This window comes from Urocitellus parryii, chromosome 2 (genome assembly GCF_045843805.1).
Source record: "Urocitellus parryii isolate mUroPar1 chromosome 2, mUroPar1.hap1, whole genome shotgun sequence".
In the NCBI taxonomy this organism is placed as follows: Eukaryota; Metazoa; Chordata; class Mammalia; order Rodentia; family Sciuridae; genus Urocitellus; species Urocitellus parryii.
In genome coordinates this window covers 106,035,695-106,056,505 of record NC_135532.1, presented here as the reverse complement: position 1 = coordinate 106,056,505, position 20,811 = coordinate 106,035,695, and the positions used below count along the sequence as shown (strand labels likewise).

At 34.9% G+C, this 20,811-nt stretch overlaps 1 protein-coding gene across 1 annotated transcript in view; it reads right to left on the bottom strand.

The window, feature by feature from the left end:
- Positions 1 to 3,199: 3,199 nt before the first annotated feature.
- The window catches only part of Trpc1 (transient receptor potential cation channel subfamily C member 1), a 91,591-nt gene continuing 73,979 nt past the window's right edge, over positions 3,200 to 20,811 (bottom strand). Inside the window, exons 9-12 of the mRNA XM_026385030.2 lie at positions 7,834 to 8,009; positions 6,009 to 6,210; positions 5,504 to 5,698; positions 3,200 to 3,440 (exon numbers count right to left, since the gene is read on the bottom strand). Of these exons, the coding sequence (XP_026240815.1) occupies positions 3,213 to 3,440; positions 5,504 to 5,698; positions 6,009 to 6,210; positions 7,834 to 8,009 (801 nt within the window). The 3' untranslated portion in view covers positions 3,200 to 3,212. The remainder of the gene's footprint in view (positions 3,441 to 5,503; positions 5,699 to 6,008; positions 6,211 to 7,833; positions 8,010 to 20,811) is intronic.

The following is a 20,811-nucleotide window of genomic DNA, read 5'->3' as shown; positions in this document are numbered from 1 at the left end:
TTGCTGAGAGAAACTAAGGAAGGGCTACCTAAATAAAGAGAGATGTATCATGTTCATGAACTGAGAACAACATTGTTAAAATGTCAATTCTTCCCAAAGTGAGTAGATTCAATACAATCCAGTCAGAATACTGACAGGAATATACATACACATATATATGTATATATGTGTAGTGATTGAGAAATTTCTTTTTTTGTTGTTCTTAAAAATCAGAGATCCTAGATACAAAAATAATTTTTAAAATGTACTGCATGTGACCATTTATTATTGTAGTTTGTCCCTTGGTGTTGCTAGTGATGGGTACTGACTTATATATTCAGTTTTCTTTTGGAATAGTGATGAATTATAAGATTCCACAGTATTTTCTTATCTCTTGAATATGTTGTAGTGCTATATTTTATATTTTCTCATCAGATTTATTGCATGCAATCTTCTTTCCACCAGACCTTGGTAGCCAAGGTTTTATCTTTTCTAGTATGTACTGTTGCAGAATTACACAGTATGTAACCTTTGTAACTGGTTTCCTTCACTTACTTTTAAAATTCATGCATGTTATTACATGTCAGTAGTTTGTCCCTGTGGTGGCACTATAATGTATTAACCTACCTAGGCCTAATTATGTTTTCCAGAATTCACTTCCTTATATGCTTCTAGTTAGGGTAGGCCACAAGAGACATCTTAGTGTGACATCTGCACAGCAGAGGTAAAGCAGTACCTATTCTGTTCTTTATGTGGACACTTCTGTAACTCAGACATGTGGTACCCTCCCTGCTAGCTTACCTCACTGATGTGGGCAGCAGCCAGGCTTACCAATGTTCCATTTTTCCTTGGATCCTACTTCATCTCTACTTCCTGAACCAATTGTTTTAGCAACACACTTCCAAAGGCAGGGAGCAAAGGGCAACAGTTCTCTCATGGGATACCACTTCATAAGGCTAGAGACAAGAGCACTGCCATGGTGTGTCAATCCACCTTCATGGGTTCCAGCTTGTCATCACTCCCTCATTTATATCTGTCTATCCTTCCTACCTGCCAACCCCATGAACTTCCAGCTCCAGCATTAGATGCAAAACACAGCCTCACCAAGACTGCTTATCAACTCCAAATAAACAGACCACTACACAAACATGACTGCAAGTATCCTAGAAGTTCTGCTTCTCTGACTGAGGAAATTCCTTTTCACTGTTGAGTAAATTTCCATTGTGTGTACATACAATTTTTAAAATTCATTCATAGTTGATGAACATCTAGTTGTTTTCCATTTGGGTCATGAATAAAGCTTCTATGAACATTCACATACAGGTCCTTCTGTGGACATATGGTATTCATCAATATAAGAGGAAACAGCTAACAGAATCAAATGTGATTACCACTAGAGACGGGAAGGGGTACAAGGAACATCTAAGGTTGATATTTTTGAATTTGAGTACTTTGTTACAATGACTTTTAAAAACCAACATCACTGAATTGTACATTCTAAAAAGATAAATCTTATGGTATGGGAATTATATATCAATTTTAAAAAGCATATAATAGAATAGACAGACTCTGTCAATTTGTGATTTAATGTCAAGTTTTATTCACCTTTTTTCTTATAATATACTCATTCAAAATATACCTCATAAGTAACTCATGCATGCAGTAGGCACTCTATAAATATTTTAATTTAATAATTAGATGTTTTTTAGAATGACTAAAAATCCTGATGTAAAATCCCAATTGGGAAGTGCATAATCCCATCATAGACAAAATATAACTTTACAATAAACATTTTTATAAGAATTTGCCCCAAAGAGGGAACACTTAAAATTTGGAAAAAAAAAATAAAAATTAAAAAGTAAAGGAAACATAACACTGACATATTTAGATAATGATCCCTGGATCGGTGGTGCTTATAGACCAAGAGCTACCTGCACCCTGTGGCCTTAAGACCATCTGACATTCAGTTAAGCAGAGAATTATATACCTTATACCTTCTTAACTGGAAATGCTGCAAGAATATATAAGCTATAGCCTATGAAAAAATTCTACCTACATCCCTCATGTGAACACAGAAAATATAATATACATTTTATAATGTATATTATAAAATTAAATATACATTTTATTCTTAAATTTAAAAAAAACAAGGCTTTTTATCTTAAGCAGCAAGAATGATCCACAAATAAGCATGAAGTCACTTTAATAGAAGCTGTGTTAAATTCTGTGGAAAATACTTTGGGAGATAAGCTCAAGAATCTTAATTCAAATATAAAACAAATCCTTTCATTAAAGGGTCATCCACTGTTTTACAAAACCAAAAGGCTATGACTACACATGATAAAGATGTATCTTTATTTTATGATTATTCACTCTGGCTTGGAAAAAATTATAGCACTATCATGGTAAAGAAAAATTAAAAGCACCCAAATGACCAGGGAAGTAACTATGCAAACTTATAAATACCCTATGGCTAAAAAATAAAAATGCCTATTTTTCAAAAATGACATAATTCTATAAAAATCTGAATAGACTACACAATACACGGAAATATATATGTATATAATACTATTAAGTGAAAAAAATAAAATTAAAAATATAAAATGATTATAACCATGTAAAAGTAAATATATTACAATAACAAAAACTGAAGTGAATTTAAATTGACAAACATAAATAGATTTAAATATTCATTATGGTTTTTCTTCGTTGCTTAAGATTATAATAAAATAAAAAAAAATAGACTATTATTTTAGATAAAATTCTATTGCTAAACAATAAATACTGGACTATATTTGTGAACTAAAACAGAGGTTTTAAAAACCATAATGTTTATATTTCAAGTGTATCTTATGGTAGGAGATAAATAAGCTCACATTTGCTGACCTTTACTTTTTACAAAACCTTCTGAGCAATGTGTATATTTATACTCCTCTTACACATAAAAAGAATGACATTTTAAAGCACTGTCCAATTAAGAAAACCAAATAGCATGCTAATTAAAATCTATCTACTCAATGTGTTTTGCTCCTGCAAAAAGCCACTGACAGGTTTTAAAAAACTAATTCTATATACATATATTACATAACACATATTTATGCTATAAATATTTTAAAGGATGGCTTTTACATAATTATTTCAATATATATCTTATTAATTTAATTGCAAGTTATGTAAATACAGTCTTTCAAATTCATTATTGAAAATTATTCTCTACAAGATTTAGAAAATGGTTAATTTCTTGGATAAAACATAGCATATTTAGAAGTCCGAAAGCCAAGCAAATCTCTTATTTCATTTCGGAATTTTGACAGATCTTGGCGCAGTTCATTTAGATTTTCCACAGTTGCCTGATCTGTACTTTGCATCTTCTGTCTCATGGAAGTCAAGTAACGATGTACTAAGCAGCACATCACTTTTTGATAGTTTTCATCTCTCTTTTGTTTCAAATTTCTCCATTCCTTCAAAACATAAAATAATACGATAACCAATGATATGCAGGAAAAAAATATATAAATATTTACAGTGATGGGGATGGAACACAGAGCTTTGTACATGTTAGGCAAGCACTCTACAACTGAAGTGTACCCCCAGTTCCAGAAACAATGTTTAAATGAGATAATTTTTTTAAAAAAGGCACACAGAGCTTTTAATGCTTAAAAGATGACAGTTTTGCCATAAAGTGGTACAAAATAATGTTCAACACTTGTTTAAAACAAATATAGACTGCATATCTGTTTTATTTACTCATCACTATGCAAACTTGGTTTAAAAAAATGGCATTAGGAATATTAAATTTAGAGCAGAATTTAGTGAACTATGAGCCAAAGTCCAAAATGTGGCCTCATTCCTGTTTTTTATAGTATATGACCTAAGAATGGTTTGTACAAATGAACATTTGCAATTAATTTTATGATAGGCAGCTCTCTAATCTTGAACTTTAAGTAGAATTTTATCTCTACCAAAAGGAATCACATTCTTTTTATTAGTACTCATGTATTACAAAGATTATTACTCAATTATTGTCATATTTTGGATTTCACCAATAAAGATTGATGGGAATTTTTTTCTCTCTTGTCATATTACTACTTACATAATATCTTTAATTTTGTTTTGGCTTGCAAAATGTGAAATATTTACTCTTTAGCTTTTTACTGGAAAATTCGGCAACATCCTGGGTTATAAAAAACATGTACTATATATTTTTTTTTTTTTTGACAACGATGACAGCAGTACTTTATTTTATTTTAATTTTTTTTTTTAAAGAGAGAGTGAGAGAGGAGAGAGAGAGAGAGAGAGAGAGAGAGAGAGAGAGAGAGAGAGAGAGAGAGAGAGAATTTTAATATTTATTTTTTAGTTTTCGGCGGACACAACATCTTTGTTGGTATGTGGTGCTGAGGATCGAACCCGGGCCGCACGCATGCCTGGCGAGCGCGCTACCGCTTGAGCCACATCCCCAGCCCTGTACTATATTATTGATGTATTGAATAACTTTCAAGAAGAATCAAATAGCAACATAGAAGTTTGAGCAATTGTCAATCTCAGATGTTTCTTTTTTTTTAAATATTTATTTTTTAGGTGTAGATGGACAGAACATAATGTCTTTATTTTTATGTGGTGCTGAGGATCAAACCCGGGTCCTGCCTGTGCTAGGCGAGCGCTCTGCTGCTGAGCCACAATCCCAGCCCTGTTTCCTTTTTTAAAAAATATTTTTTTAGTTTTTGACAGACCATTATTTTATTTATATGCAGTGCTGAGAATCGAACCCAGTGCCTCATACATGCCAGGCAAGTGCACTACCACTGAGCCACAGTGTCAGCCCTATCAGATGTTTCTTAAAGAATGAATATGCAAGTCAATACATGAGCTGCCTCTATTAGTCATTTTTTATCTACGGTGAAAGAATAAGTATTCTAAATTATTTTCCATATTTTCAAACTGTAAGATGAGATTTCACATGCTGGGAAAATTTGAAAACTAAAGAAATCTTGCTTCTATCTCTCACTCTCAAATATTTACTAAATCCTTCCTTCATGTTAGATACTATGTTGTGCATTAGGGATACAACAGTGGATAAAACAAACTAGTCATAGGCCCTCAGGAACTCACATATTTAGGTTTTAATGCATGGATGGTGGAAGGAGACCCTCATTGTTATATGAAATACATACATGAAGATGTGAGAAAAAAAGAAAGAATAGCGCTACCTTAGATTAGGTAGAGAGAAGTGATTCGAGGGGAAGGGAGAGGTTGGGGAGATAGGAAGGATAGTAGAATGAAACAGACATTATTATTACTGTGTGTATATATGTGACTGCATGACCAATGTGATTCTGCAACCTGTATACTCAGAAAAATGAGATATTGTATCCCATGTGATTCAAATGTATGATATGTCAAGGTCATTATACTGTCATGAGTAACTAATTAAAACAAATTTTAAAAAAATACTCAAAAAAAGAAACATCCAATATTAGGGATTGCTACAACTTCTTTGCTGCAAATCAAACTTCTAATTTCTTACCTTTAAACTGTTTTGCCGTTTGACCTTGCCTTTTGATGTATGAGAGCAAATCCACTTACTGAGGCTACTAATCAGATAACAAATAGTCTTTGGAGAAGGAATGATGTTGAAAGGTGGTGGTAATGTACACTTGTCATCAAAGTAGCTAAGCCACAACTTTGCTCGAGCAAATTTCCATTCTTTGTCTTCATGATTCTATAGGAAGAAAATGAAAAGCAATATAGAGTGAGTGTATGCATGCACATGCGCGCACACACACACACACACACACAGGCAGGCAAGAGAGGGTGAGGGAACACATTCTTTAAAACTATCTAAATGTTTCCACATCATGTAGACAAAAAATTGGTCTAAGGTTTGCAACTGTTATAAATTACATTTTAAATTTATATATTTAATTTTTTAATGATACTATTTCTTAATTCTTATAATTTTTGTTTACTTTATTGCACACATTTAGTATGATCTGAAGAGAATATAAAGTTTTAAAAGAAAGAACACTTACTGCTATCAACTGAAAGCTTTTATGAAGCATTGCTACCAGCAGTTTCGTAAGCACAATCACAACTACGACATTGTATGTACCAACAATAACGGCTCCAACAAAGGACTGCAACTCTTCTCCATAGCTAAATCTTGTGACAAAGATTGCCACATGTGCTAAGGAAAAAATATACCAGAACAAAGCAAAGCAAGTGCCAATGAACCTGTAAAGACAATTACATTTCTGTTTTAAAGGAAATTAAACAAATTGGCAAAAATGAATAACAAAAGTATACAAAACATACATTAATAATCCTTGCATAACACTTTATAGGACTAAATGAGGTTGATTTCCATAGTATAGGTATGTCTTATTTTTTAAATTTATTTTTAGTTGTAGATAATGGCTTTATTTTATTTATTTATTTTTATGTGGTTCTGAGGATCGAACCCAGTACCTCACAAGAGTGAGGCAAGCACTCCACCACTGAGCTACACCCCCAGTCCCAGGTATGTCTTACTTTAAACAAGGACATGGACTTAAAGGAAGATAAATGATTCCTCCTTGTTTAATCATTTGCAGCCTGTCTAGTCTCCACACAGCAGCCTATTTGATACTTAGTCAGATTTTGCTAGCATTCTGCTAAAACCTTCAGCTGTTGTTCACTCTCAATACTCGAATCCTAACAAGGGCCAACAAGGTCCCTCCCACCTGGTCCCTATTACTTTGAGATCTCATTACCAGCAACTCTCCCACAGAGGCACCACATTCCATCCACACTGACCATGCCAGCCCTGCTTCAATTGCTAGGCATTTCCTTTGCTGTTCCCTCTGTCTGCGAATGCTCTTCTGCCAGACTACTCCATGGCATCTTTACCAACTTTATTTCTGTACTTGATTATCATCTCTTCTGGGGTACTTTGTAGCCCCTATCAAATCTCTCTTACGTGCGTATATACGTATATACTAGCATATACTATGTACTCAATGAACACATATTCATTAATCATGTTCTTTAAATAAGAGGACACCCAATGTAACAAATTGTTGTTATGTAACAGGAATACACAAATGTGGAATACTATACCTTTTCTTTATTATTTTATTTAAGAAATAAGGTAAGAACTGGGCATGGTAGTTGCACGCCTGTACTCCCAACGGCTTGGGAGGCTGAGGCAGAAGGATGGAGAGTTCAAAGCCAGCCTCAGCAACTTAGCAAGGCCCTAGGCAACTTGGTGAGACCCTATCTCTAAAATATAAAAAAAAAAAGGGCTGGGAATGTGTCTCAGTTGTTAAGCAACCCTCAGTTCAATCCCAGTACCAAAAATAAAAAAAAAAGAGGGGGGCAAGGTATTCTGTCTACCTCATGGCTGGTTGTTTCACTCCTTATGATTCATTAGAGTTGAAGAAAACCTTGTTCATAAGTTCCAATGATTCACAATTCTAACGACCTCTTAAGAAGTGTTGAAAAAGTGAGAGAGTATATATGGTTGTAACAATGATTGGGAGTTGCAATTGACACTGAATCCTTGGAGAATAGAGATGCTGACCACCTTGCACATATGGCTGACAAAGAACTACCCCCAAATGCTAAGAATGTACAAAATGCCAAGAGCTGCTGTGTTAGGTAGGGTGCAGTACAGAAGATAGGTGTAGCAACTTGGATCTACTAATTAGATTCTCTATGTAAAATGACTACAAATGATTCATGAAAAATGAGAATGTGTTAAAGTTTATAAAAAGGAATTTCGTAAAGAAAAATTTGAGCCTTATTTTTATAGCCTCTAATTCACATTGAACACAACAGAGAGAAATATATTTACTAAAAATTCCAAAATACACTCACGAATGGAAGGTATCATTGCTTTGCTGTTCACAGAAGATGCCCACACAGTCTTTCTGCTCTTTTGGAGTATAGCCTTTATCATAGAGCTGTGTCAGTCCAATTGTGAAAGAAAACAAAACAAGAAGGAACATTCCGAGAAATTTTCCAAAATCTTGTAACATCTGTCCCATTGAAATCTGTGGAATGTATTACATAGATGTTTATTAAAATTACCAGAGAAACTAGATATTAAATATTGAATTACCCAGCAATAGTAACAAGAAGACAAACACATGATCCTCAAGCCATCTCTTTTATTTCATCTGGTTGAGATATTCCAGCAATTTGAAAACATCAAAAATCCAGCTGTCTAACAAAAAGCCATTCTAATCATGACAACACCGAAAGTGTTGGATGATACAGTCTGTGAATCTGGAACAGGTCTGCAAAGGGCGCTGTTTCTATGGAGGTAGGGGTACAGGGAAGGAAAGTTTTTAAAGGCCTAATTTGAAGGGATACAAGGAATGTGCCCTAATGAAATCCAAAAGGAAATAAGCACTTCTATTTATGTGGCTTCTTAAAGTTTGCAAATATAAAATCATTAGGACACAAAGTATTTCATCTGATTTTTGCAACCAATTCTAATCCAATTCCTAAAGAATCTTCCTCCCTCAGGTCTGCAGTGATCTCTTTTTGCTGAAGGGATCAACTTACTTTACTTTGGTTCCGTTTTAAGAAAGCATGTGTGTAAGCCAAATGGGAGTGTCCACCATTAATAATGAATATTAAATAAATATCTTTTGTAATTAACACACATATAGGGCATCTGGAAGGTTTTTTTTTCCTTTTAATTGTAGTTGTAGATGGACAGTATACCTTTATTATATTTGTTTTATTTTTAAGTGGTACTAAGGATCGAACCTAGTGCCTCACACATGCTAGGCAGGCCCTCTGCCACTGAGCTACAGCCCCAGCCCCATCTGGAAGTTTTAATCAAGCCTAATTTCATTCTCCTTCAACATCTGGGAATAAGGTACTTTCAATAAATCTTAGTGTCTAAATTGAAATTACAAATTTCGGAAAGCAATTTTAGTTTTTTCTTTTTTGGTCCTGGGGATTGAACCCAGGGGCACTCAACTACTAAGCCACTCCCCAGCCCTATTTTGTATTTTATTTAGAGACAGGGTTTCACTGAGTTGCTTAGTGCCTCATTGTTGCTGAGGCTGGCTTTGAATTTGTGGTTCTCCCGCCTCAGCCTCCAGAGCTGATGGGATTACAGGCATGTGCCACTGCGCCCAGCTGATGGTAATTTTTTGACCCAGCAATTCTACCCCTAGGAAAGTAGCCAATAGGAAGTAAAAAAGATGCATGTACACACAATGACTTTCAATGCAGTATTGTTAGAGGTAGCAATAACAATTAGAACATTCCAAATATTGTTTTTAAGAGAAGGAAGAACAACATGTGCTGGCATAAAAAGTTACTTATAAAACACTAAATCAAAAAAATAGTTTATTAACATTTTGTAGATACATAAACAAAAGTCCCACTACTATCTTTTTAAAGGACATATAAGGCTATAATATGCACAGGAAATTTCTGGAAGTTTACCCAACACATTGTTAACAATGTTCATGAAAGGTAGGACTACAGGTATAGAAAAAAGGCAGACTCTCACTTTATATTCCTTTGAGTTTTCTTTACTATATGCTTTTGTTACTTTTAAGACAAAAACACTAGTGTTTAAGTATAACCTTTCATAAAATTTAAGTAAATGTATTTAATAAACCAAATCTAGCTTCAAATAAAATTTCTAATCAACCCAAGCCTGTCAACATAGCACATGCCCCCTTGCCAATGATACAAAATGGCTGCCACAGACAAGTGGCCAAGCTCTTCCAGTCTACTAAAATGAGCAAACTAAGCAGAATTTTTAGGCTCACCACAAGCTAGTAATCCAGATTCTGCAACAGTGACTACGCCATGTGTTGCTTTTCAAAGCATGCTTCCTTCACTTGGCTCCCTTGCAAAATTCTGACAGAAGTAGGGATTGTTTAGAATTGGAATATCAGCTCAAAAGTTTTGAGAAAGAGAATAAATATATTTTCCTCTTAAATGTACTAATTAATGACAGCTTTATTGGGTCACCTTGAAAAAGAAAAACATTCATCCAGATTGTGAGTGCTCAGAATAAATCCATACCATACTGATAGAGACCTTAGTAACTTTTAAAAAAATATATATACATTGAAAATCTTTTTTAAAAAAAATCTTTATTTTTATGTAGTGCTGAGAATCAAACCCAGTGCCTCACGCTTGCCAAGCAAGTACGCTACCACTTGAGCCACATCCCAGCCCCGAGACTTTAGTAACTTATGCCAGTAAGAATACAGTAACTGCTTTTGATAACTATAGAAAAGAGTACCCTTGAAGAAACTTTAGACACTGTAAGCTTATAGGTAAATAGGGTTTTCCAAGGGCAATCATATATGATGATATAATTTTAATTTTTAAAACAGGAAAAAGAAGTTTCAATTTAACATAACAAAGTTTTAAAGAATAAGTGTAATCAATTTCATTATAAAGGTGAACAATACTGAATGAGAATTCCATAGATTTCATGACTTTTAAAAAGCATATTAGTTCTTGTATACCAAAGAAGTACAGTGGATATCACCTAGGTGAATACTGGCTTGAAGACACTAAACAACCATGTGAGAGACAAACATAAAAAACAGGAAATGTATTTTAGACTGAGAAAGATTACATGGGTTATACATTTGTAAATGTGATAATCATGCTTTTACAATATTTCCTTATTTAAAAACTACTTGACAGTTTTGAGGAATATAAAATTTTTAAAACAAAAAGGAAAGATAATTACAACTTCAATACTAAAATAAAAGGAGTTAATACTAGTATATATAGGAGACTGAGGAAGGAGGATCACTTGAGTTCAGGAGTTCAAGGGCAGCCTGAGACCCCATCTCAAAACAAATAAAAACAAAAAGAATATTATGAAAATTAGAGCAAACTACTGAGTTAATGTAACTTTAGATAGCATCAAATGCTACTCAAGTGATGAAACCCTGTATTTTTATATTGATTGTGCACCATAAGACAAACACCACATGTGAAAAAAGAAAGAAATACTGAAGTATTATAAGGATCACATCTTTTGATCTTTTAACACTATTTCTGGAGACTTATCCTTAGGAAATAATTTAATGGAGGCAAAAAACTTCATATATATACAGCATTATGTAGAACTACAAAAATGAGCTAAATTCCTTGAATTATAAAGGTTGATATCATTAGGGTTCACATCAAAAAATATATCATTAGTTCATTAAATTATAAAAGTAGCTGACAAAGGGAAGCAATAATAATGACAACTTCTAGTCATTCTCCTTCCAGTTTTTCCAGAATAAAGCCATAATTATCTGTCTAAAATTTCTATCTACTCAATCTACCCATGTTCAAAATTCTTTGTGTAAGTAATAATATTTAAAATTCCTGACACAGAGATCCTCAGAATCCAGCCCAGTCTGTCTTTTTCAGCTTCAGCTCCATAACTCCACAGGTCTACGCATGATGGACATCCTGTACATGTACACCACACCTGATGCCTCCACACTTCTGCACAGTACTCTCCTCTTCTTTGCCAGGGAAGCTTCCTATCCCTTCAAGACTAATATTGAAGGCCACATCCTCTCCAGAGCCTTTCTGATTCCCTCCAGATCCTTTCTCAGTCATGCTCCAAAAGGAACTCTGTTATTTCTAAAACAGTGTTTTTTTACTTTATACTAACATTTGTGTGTGTGTGTGTCCTTCACCAGTGTTTAGGGGCAAACACCAAATAAGCTCCAGAGCCTGGCATATTAATTAAAATGTTGAACACATAACTATCTTTCATATGCCTTTTATTTAATTCTTTATAGTTTTTCAAGAGCTATCACATATTTCTCAAGGTGAGAAACACAGAATTATCTCTACTGTTCCAAATGACAAAACTAAAGCTCAGAGAGATTGACTCAATTGCTCAGGGAAATACAACTAACAGATGGCAGAATGGATTCTTGCTTCTAACTCCTTGCAAGCACTTTTCTAAAACATTATTTTGTGGATTTATCTTAGCTCTCCCATTACAAGTTTGGGGTTAGGTACAATTGGGAAGGATTTAGTTCTCACATAATAGTTTCTGCACACCAAGAATTGTTGAATTAATATGTGAATGAATACCCAACAAAGATGTAATTGTTAGTTAATTTGGTTAATTAACACCAAGTTCTTCTAACACTGTGTACTTGCCTTAGTTCCTGATCTAGAAATAGGATACAAGGGGTCGCCAAAGGTTGCATCAGACTCACCTATTTAATCAGTATCTCTAAGGGCAAGGCCTGAGAATCCAGGTTCAACACACTCCCCAGGTGGTTCTACAACCTGCCAGTTTAAGAGCCTCTGGACTACATGAGCTCCATCTCTGACATTTTATGCTTCTTAAAAGAATATTCACCTCCAAGTATAACCTCAAAAGCAAAGCACCTGAAATAGCTCTTAATTCATTAGAAACAGCAATTTATATTATATAAACTATTAAATTAAATCTGATAATTATCCAGTAAGTCCAAATAACTCACTAGGAATAAATATGCACACATAATATTAACCTTCCAAAATTCTTGGATTATTTCTCAAGCCTTCCATAGTCATCTACTATAAAGGGAATAGAAGAATGGATCAGTCATTTATGGAAAGCCAACAATGTGTCAGGTACTCTGCTGTACATACTATCACACCAACCCATTTAATCCTCACAATAAAACACATATAGGAACTGAGGCTCACAGAGATTAGGCAACAGTGGATGATGGAGCAAGACTGTGAATCAAACCGTTAGAATCCAAGGGGTATTCACCAACTTTAATATTAGTAACCCCAATAATTAGACCAAACAGAAAAGCAAAACTTTAGGTGAAAGCACTTTCAGCTGTAAATGTTGAAGCCCAAGGAAGCACGCACAAACCTTTAAGGGCCTCTCTCCTTCAGTCTCATTTGCGAATCACTACCACCTTAGAACTGCTCCTTGCCTGAATTCACTGCATTGGGGACTCTCCTCAGAGCATGCTAATCAACAAATGAGGGCATTTAGTTGAACTGTCTGTGAATGCATGATATGGGAGACATTTCTATTTTGGGGAAAGAAATGGCCCTCTTTATCCTTGAAGAAGTTGAAAAGGAAGTTTGAGAAGGAAAGGCATTAATACTTGAGAAAGTTTATAAATAACCTCCCGCCCTCTTAGTTTTTCTAGATGTGAGGCCTACAGGAGTGAGATCAAGGCAGCCTGGAAAAGAAGCTGGAGGGGAAGACATGTTGCTTTTGTAAGGATTGGTTGTCACAGCACTGAGGACAAGGAGATGATATTTTAGTGGGAAGGGGAGAAAAGGAAGAGGAAGGGGAAGAAGAGCAGCTGACCTTATGACTGTCAATTAACAACGAAATCTTATCAAGTTGGATGATAAAGGATCAAAGTAGCAGGTTTCTCTTTGGATAGATCATGAACTCGAGAGCTCCTTGAACAGCAGGAGTAAAACTCATAAGGAACTGCTTTCTCTGAAAGTCTTGCTTCTCTCTCTTATCCTTCTGGACCACATTCCACCCTACCTCCTGCCAAATTCTGTTAGAACCTTCTCACTACTTGGCACCTGCAGCTGTCTTCAAAATAATTATATAGAAAATGATTGCAGCAGAGAGCTTTATGAATCTAAGTACACTCATTTCAGGATTTTTATCTTTCTGGGACTACATGTAACATTAAAATACATCCACTTTCAGTGAATTTATTTGCAAAGAAAATTTTAGTTTGCTATAGGATTAAATTTCTATTTTAAAGACTACTGCAGCAGCTGCTGAACTCACTGTAGCTACTATTTCTTGAGCATTTGGTGTAGGCCAAGTACTGTTTGCACAGATGGTGTCCCCCCCCCCCCATTTTTTTAAAATAATGAAAAGAGAAAGAAAGGGAGAATGAAAAATAAGAACGGAACCAATGCCACCATAATGTTGAGGGGGGTACCAGGGATTAAACCACTGAGCCACATTCCCAGCCCTTTTTGTATTTTATTTAGAGACAGGTTCTCACTAAGTTGTTTAGGGCTGCGCTAAGTTGCTGAGACTGGCTCTGAACTTGTGATCCTCCTGCCTCAGCCACCTGAGCTGCTAGGATTACAGGCGTGTGCCCTGTGCCTGGCTAATTTGACTTTTTGATTATGAGCATGCTCATGAGTCAAAAGAAATCTTTGTGCAAGCAAGAAGACTTTGGCCAGCCCAGTGTGGTGGCACATGCCTGTAATTCCAGCAACTGGGGAGGCTGAGGCAGGAGGATCACAAACACAAGATAAAAAATAAAACGGGGTTGGGGATGTAGATCAATGGTACAGCACCCCAGGTTTAATCCAGATACTGAAAACAGAACTGTTAAAAGAATGTGCTAACTTATTATATTTGTCTTCCTAAATAAGATAAAGTAATTTAATGAATGTTGTTAGACTCTCTCCTGCTTAGGTCTTCAGAGGGAAAAAAAAAGGTCAATGAAAGATAAAATACGCCATCATTCTCTGGGGGGGGGGGGGTAACAGTTTTTAAAACTTTTTTTTTTTTTTTAACTTTCTAACTGGTAGACAAGATTGAGAATGAAGCCCTTAAACCTCCAAACCATGGCACAGTCTCATCTAGGATGGGCCAGTCACTATATTCCTATATTCTTATCAAGCACTCAGTAAATCTTTGTTAAGTGAGTTAGTAGGCTATAGTTGATATTACAGCTGCCTAAGCAAGTCATACCTGTATTCCAAATCCTCTTCCTCCTCCAGATGGGAAGGAATCAGGGACCCTGAAGCACGTAGAGTCCTGAACCAAGTGGTACCACTTGGGTTCAAAACCATAGCACTGAGAGGAAGCATATAGGATCTGAGGGAGTCCTACCCTATGACCAGATGGGAAGGCAGCATGCTCTGTGGTCAGGCCTTCTCTATTCTGTTTAATCACTCAACTATCTATGTTAAAATCGATTCATTTGAGGGCTTGGGATGTGGCTCAAGCGGCAGCGGGCTCACCTGGCATGCAAGCCGCCCAGGTTCCATCCTCAGCACCACATACAAAACAAAGATGTTGTGTCCACTGAGATTCATTTGAAACATGTAGATAAACTAGGAAAGACTTTTGAAAAAAAATATATAATAATGCATGCTCACAGATGGTTGCAGATGTTATTACACAATAAAATTTAAGGACTATTATTCTGTAGTACTGAAAACACTGTGAGGCAATTTAGCAAGTGGTTAAGAACATTGGCTTCAGGGCTGGGGATCCAGCTCTGTTTAGCATGTGTAAGGCCTTGGGTTCAATTTCCTGGGTTAAAAACAAAAAAATCATTGGTTCTGAAGTCAAATCAGCTGGGCTGGAATTCCAGTTCTGTTCCTTACCAGCTAGCTCTGTGTGACCTTCTACAAGTATTTAATGTCTCTATGCCTCAGTTTCTTCCTTTGTAAAATGAAAATAAAAGAGTCTGCCTGAGAATTGTTGTGAGAATGAAATGAAGTAATAAATGTAAATAAGGATCTTAGATCTGTTTCTGGCACACAAGGGATCAATAAATATTTGCTGCTATTATTACTATTATCATAATTATTTACAAATTCTACCTTCATGTTTTTTTTCTTAAAAATGTAAATATTACTGAGTTATGTCCAAATGTGGTTCTTATATCTGCTAAAATGTAGTAGTAGTATCCTTCATAAAAACAGTAGAGTCAACTCCAGGTTGGCCTCTGGTCAGAGAGATCCAGTTCAAGTCTTTTGACTCTACCGCTTACTAATTGTGTAAACTATTTAATTCCTCTAGACCTTAGATTCTCCAAATGTGAAATGTAAATACAATAACAAGAATAACATGGATTGTGATGAGCCTTAATTAGGTGAAAAACACTTTGCACAGTGCCTGGCCCACAAAACATACTCAATAACTGTTCCCAATGTTATTATTTTGAATGAGCAGCTACAGCATCAGCTGGGACATTTCCCAGAGCTTTTTCTTATCTCACATCACTAGGCACTTGTTTCTACCTAACCCCATTTTACCACTTTTTCATTTCAATTAGCAAACATTCCTTAAGTTTGACATTCTATGACAAGGAAGTAAGTAAAGATTAGAAAATGAAGATATACTCCCCATATTCAAATAATTTTTAGTTTAGTAGGAACAACATAACTTTACAATTTAAGACAAGCTATATGTAGAATGTGCTCATTAAAAGTTCAAAGTATTCATAAATAAGAGTGAAATTATGGTATTTGCCAGTAAAAGATGAAACTGGAGATTATCATGCTAAATGAAGTAAGCCAATCCCAAAAAACCAAAGGTCAAATGTTCTCTCTGATATGTGGATGTTAATTCACAATGGCGGTGGGTGTGTGTTGGGGGTGGACGGGGAATAGAAATTCATTTGATTAGACAAAGAGAGATGAAGGGAAAGGAAGGGGGACAGAAATAGGAAAGACAGTAGAATGAATCAGACATAATTTTCCTATGTATAAAAATACACGAACAGTGTAACTCCACATCATATACAACTGCAAGAATGGGATCCTAATTAGAGTAGATTATACTCCATATATGCATAATATTTCAAATTATACTCTACTGTCATGTATATCTAAAAAAACAAATTTTGAAAAAAGAAGTTCAAAGCATTAATTCATAGGATGGAGATATTCATTTTCATGAATATTAGTACTGGAATAGATTTCCTAATTGCTGGGACACTAAAGCTGGCTCATGTTCCCTCTTCCTGAAACACCCTACAGGCCCCACATTATCTGTACATGCTTCAAGGCTTAATTCCTGTGCCATCTCTTCTGACAAAGTCTTTTCTGATGCCTTGGACCAAAATAAATGCCCTTTCTCTGAGCTCTCCTTTATAGCACATACTAGTTTAAATGCATACATTGGTTTGTTGTCATACTCAGTAGAGCATGAGATCCTTAAGATGAAGCTGTGGATTATTTGTTTTAGAGTTATTAATGGAGTACTTACCAGGCACTCAATAAACGTTTGTTAAATGAATAAGTACAATATCAACAAGCAGAGCATGTGATAGGGACATTCCAAACAGGGTAAGAACATAAAATGACATGGAAGTGGAAAAGCACATTTGTGAGGTTAGTGACTCATCTTGGCCTAGGTGAAAAAAAAGACATTCTGGGAAGGGACAAAGAGATGAATACAGTGAGAGATGACTAGAAAGTTAGTGGGATCAGACTGTAGAGGGCCACCTTCCAAAGGTAGCTCTGAGCTATAATGTAAGTCACAAATTTGATGAATACAATCATGAAATGTCTACTACTAGGGTAAAAGATTGAGTCCCTGCTGAACATAAGTTTATTTTATACATTCCACTCTAGGATAATCTGATGACACTGATTTGCCTGAGACAGTCCCAGTACACACTTGTTGTCCAAACTTAATAATTAATAGCATCAATTTAATTCCCATTTGAATGATGAACCTGCTCATTCAAACCAAAGGAGAGAACTATATCCCCATTACAGGTTATAAAAGCAGTGTGTCCCCATTACAGGTTATAAAAGCAGTTAAAATAAGTCTCCCAGCTTCTAAATCTGAGAGATGTAGAAGGAAAGCATGTTAGTAAATGAAGATCAATTTAACAAAAACTGCAATAATCACATAAAAATTTGTGCATTTGTATACACTAATAACCCAACTAACTGAAAAGGATATTAGGAAAACAAGCCCACTTACAATAACATGAAAAAGAATAAAATAGGAATAAACTTAAACAGAAAAGTAAAGGATTTGTGCACTAAAACTATAAAACATTGATTTAAAAAATTAGGTTCTGCAAATGGAATGGCATCCCATATTCCCGGATTGGAAAATATAATGTTAAAATGTCTATTACAGTGAAATGGATGTACAGATTTGATATGATTCTTATCAAAATCCAACAGCATTTTTTTCAAATATAGAAAAAAAACAATTCTAAAATTCAGATGACCCCAAATAGGTAATCCTGAGGGTAAAGAACTGAAATCCTGAGGGTAAAAAATTGAAAGCAAAACACTTCCTGATTTCAACATATGCAAAGTTACAGTAAGCCAAACAGTAGGGTACTGTAATAAAAACAGACATGTAGACCAATGAGACAGAATAAAGAGTCTAAAATAAATCCATATATATCTACCAACGATGGTGCCAAGAATATACAATGGGGAAAGGGTAATCTCTTCAACACTACTAGAAAAACTGAACATTGTGCACCCAGAAAAGAATGAATCTGACCCTCATGTCATACACAAAAATCAACTCAAAAGGGATTAAAGACTTAAACATAAGACCTGAAACTATAACACTTCTAGGAAAAAACATCCATATTCATAATGCTGATCTTAGCAATGATTTCATGGCTATGACACCAGAAACATAGGCAACAAAAGCAAAAACACATAGGTAGCTCAAGATCAAACTAAAGATTTTGCAACATAAACAATAGAATTAAAGGTAACCTATGGAGAGGGAGAAAATATTTGCAAATTATAAATGTGATAAAGGGTTAATTTCCAAAATATATAAAGAATACATACAATTAAATAGAAAGGCAAAACAAAACAAAAATAACCTAATTAATACGAGCTAAGAACTTAGATAGATATTTCTCCAAAGAAGATATACAAATGGCCAACAGAAATATGAAATGATGCTTCACATCATTACCAATGAGATACTACCCACCTCACACCTGTAGGGATGACTATTATATAAATATTAATAATAAAAAAGATAACAAGTGGTGGTGAGGCCATGGAGAAACAGGAACCCCTGAATACTTCCAATGAGAAATCAAAATTGTAGTGCAGTTATGGAAAACAGTATGAAGGTTCCTCAAAAAATTGAAAATAAACTACCTTATGATACAGCAATCCTACGTTGGGGTATTTATCCAAAGAAACTAAAATCAGCATCTGTATGAGATATTAGCAGTCCTCTGTTCACTGTGGTACTACTCACAATAGCCAAAGTGTGGAAACAACCTAAATGTCCAACACAGATTAATGGGTTTTAAAAAATGTGGTGTATATATACACAATGGAATATTATTCAGCCTTAAAAAGAAAGGAAATCCTGCTATCTATCTATCTATCTATCTCTCTCTCTATATATATATATATAACATGGATTAACTTATTCAAATTAAGAGGTATAAAATTTCATTTTTGTAAGGTGAACAAGTTCTAGAAATTTTCTATAAAACATTGTGCCTAAAGATAAAATTGTGCATCAGTTTCACTCTTATGGATATATTAACAATATTATGTACTCCAATCTGTATATGGGATGCCTTTCCATCTGTTTGTGACTTTAATTTTTTCATGAATGTTTTGTAGTTTTCAGTGCACAAGTCTTTTACATTCTATTTAACAAGTTTTGATGTGTGTACATATCCATGAAATCATCATGACAATCCCCATAGCAAACACATCCATCAACGAGTTTCCTTATGCCCCTTAATATTTAAGTATTTCTTAACAATATAACATGAGTAAATGTTATTGTAGTTCTATCTTTTGCATATGTATCACTGATGAAGTTTTTGAGAATTGTCTCTAACCCATTCTTTTTTTAATACCTTTATTTTATTTTATTTTATATGGTGCTGAGGATCAAACCCAGTACCTCTGCAAGCCTTGTGGCTTTTACAATTGCATCATTTTGCTCAAGTTAAAAGTGAATTTCTTATGGTGCTAAGAAAATTGATTATCAATATGTAGAAGAATGAAACTAAACCCTTACCTCTCACTCTGCACAAAAAAATCAACTTAAAATGTATGAAAGACCTAGGACATTAGAACAGAAGCTTATGTAATTCCTAGAAGAAAACTTAGGGTCAATGCTCCAGCATATAGGCACAGGCAACAGCTTTCTCAAAGAACCCCTAAAGCTCAGGAAATAATGCCAAAGTTAATAAATGGGATGGCATCAAATTAAAAAGCTTCTGCACAGTAAAGGAAACAATCTGGAAGATGAAGAGTGAACCTAGAGAATGGGAGAAAATCTCTGATAGCTACTCTTCTAACAGAAGATTAATATCTAAAATGTATAAAGAACTCAAAAACACTTAACACCAAAAAAATAAATAACTTAATAAATGGGCAAAGGAACTTCACAGAAAAAATAGGAATGGCCAACATATATATTAAAAAATGTTCAACATCAATAGCAATAAGGGAAATGAAAATCAAAACTACACTGAGCTGGGTGCCGAGGCACATGCCTGTAGTCCCAGCAACTCTGGAGGCTGAGGTAGGAGGATCCAAGTTCAAAGCCAGCCTGAGCAAAGTTAGGCACTAAGCAACCCAATGAGACCCTGTCTCTAAAATACAAAAAAGGGGTGGGGATGTGGCTTAGTGGTTGAGTGCCTCTGAGTCAATCCCTGGTACCAAAAACAAACACACACACAAAAAACAACACTGAGATTTCATCTCACACCAGGCAGAACAGCAGTCATTAAGAATATAAACAACAAGGGGCCAGGAATGTGGCTCAGTGGTAGAGTGCTTCCCTGGCATGTATAAGGCCTTAGGTTTATTTCCAGCACTGCAAAACAACCAAATGAAAAAAACTAATAAACAAGCTGGAGAGGATATGGAGAAAAAGAAACACTTTTACATTGTTGGTGGGATTGTAAATTAGTATAACCACTATGGAAATCAGTATGAAAGTTCCTTAAAAGATGAGTCATGGCACCTCTGTATGAATTAGCTCCTCAGCTATACCACTCCTTTGTATTTATTATTTATCATACTGACTTATTATTATAAATTTATTATTTATCATACTATAGTGATACATGCATACCCATGTTTATAGCAGCACAAAATCACAATAGCCAAACTATGGAACCAACCTAGGTGTCCATCAAT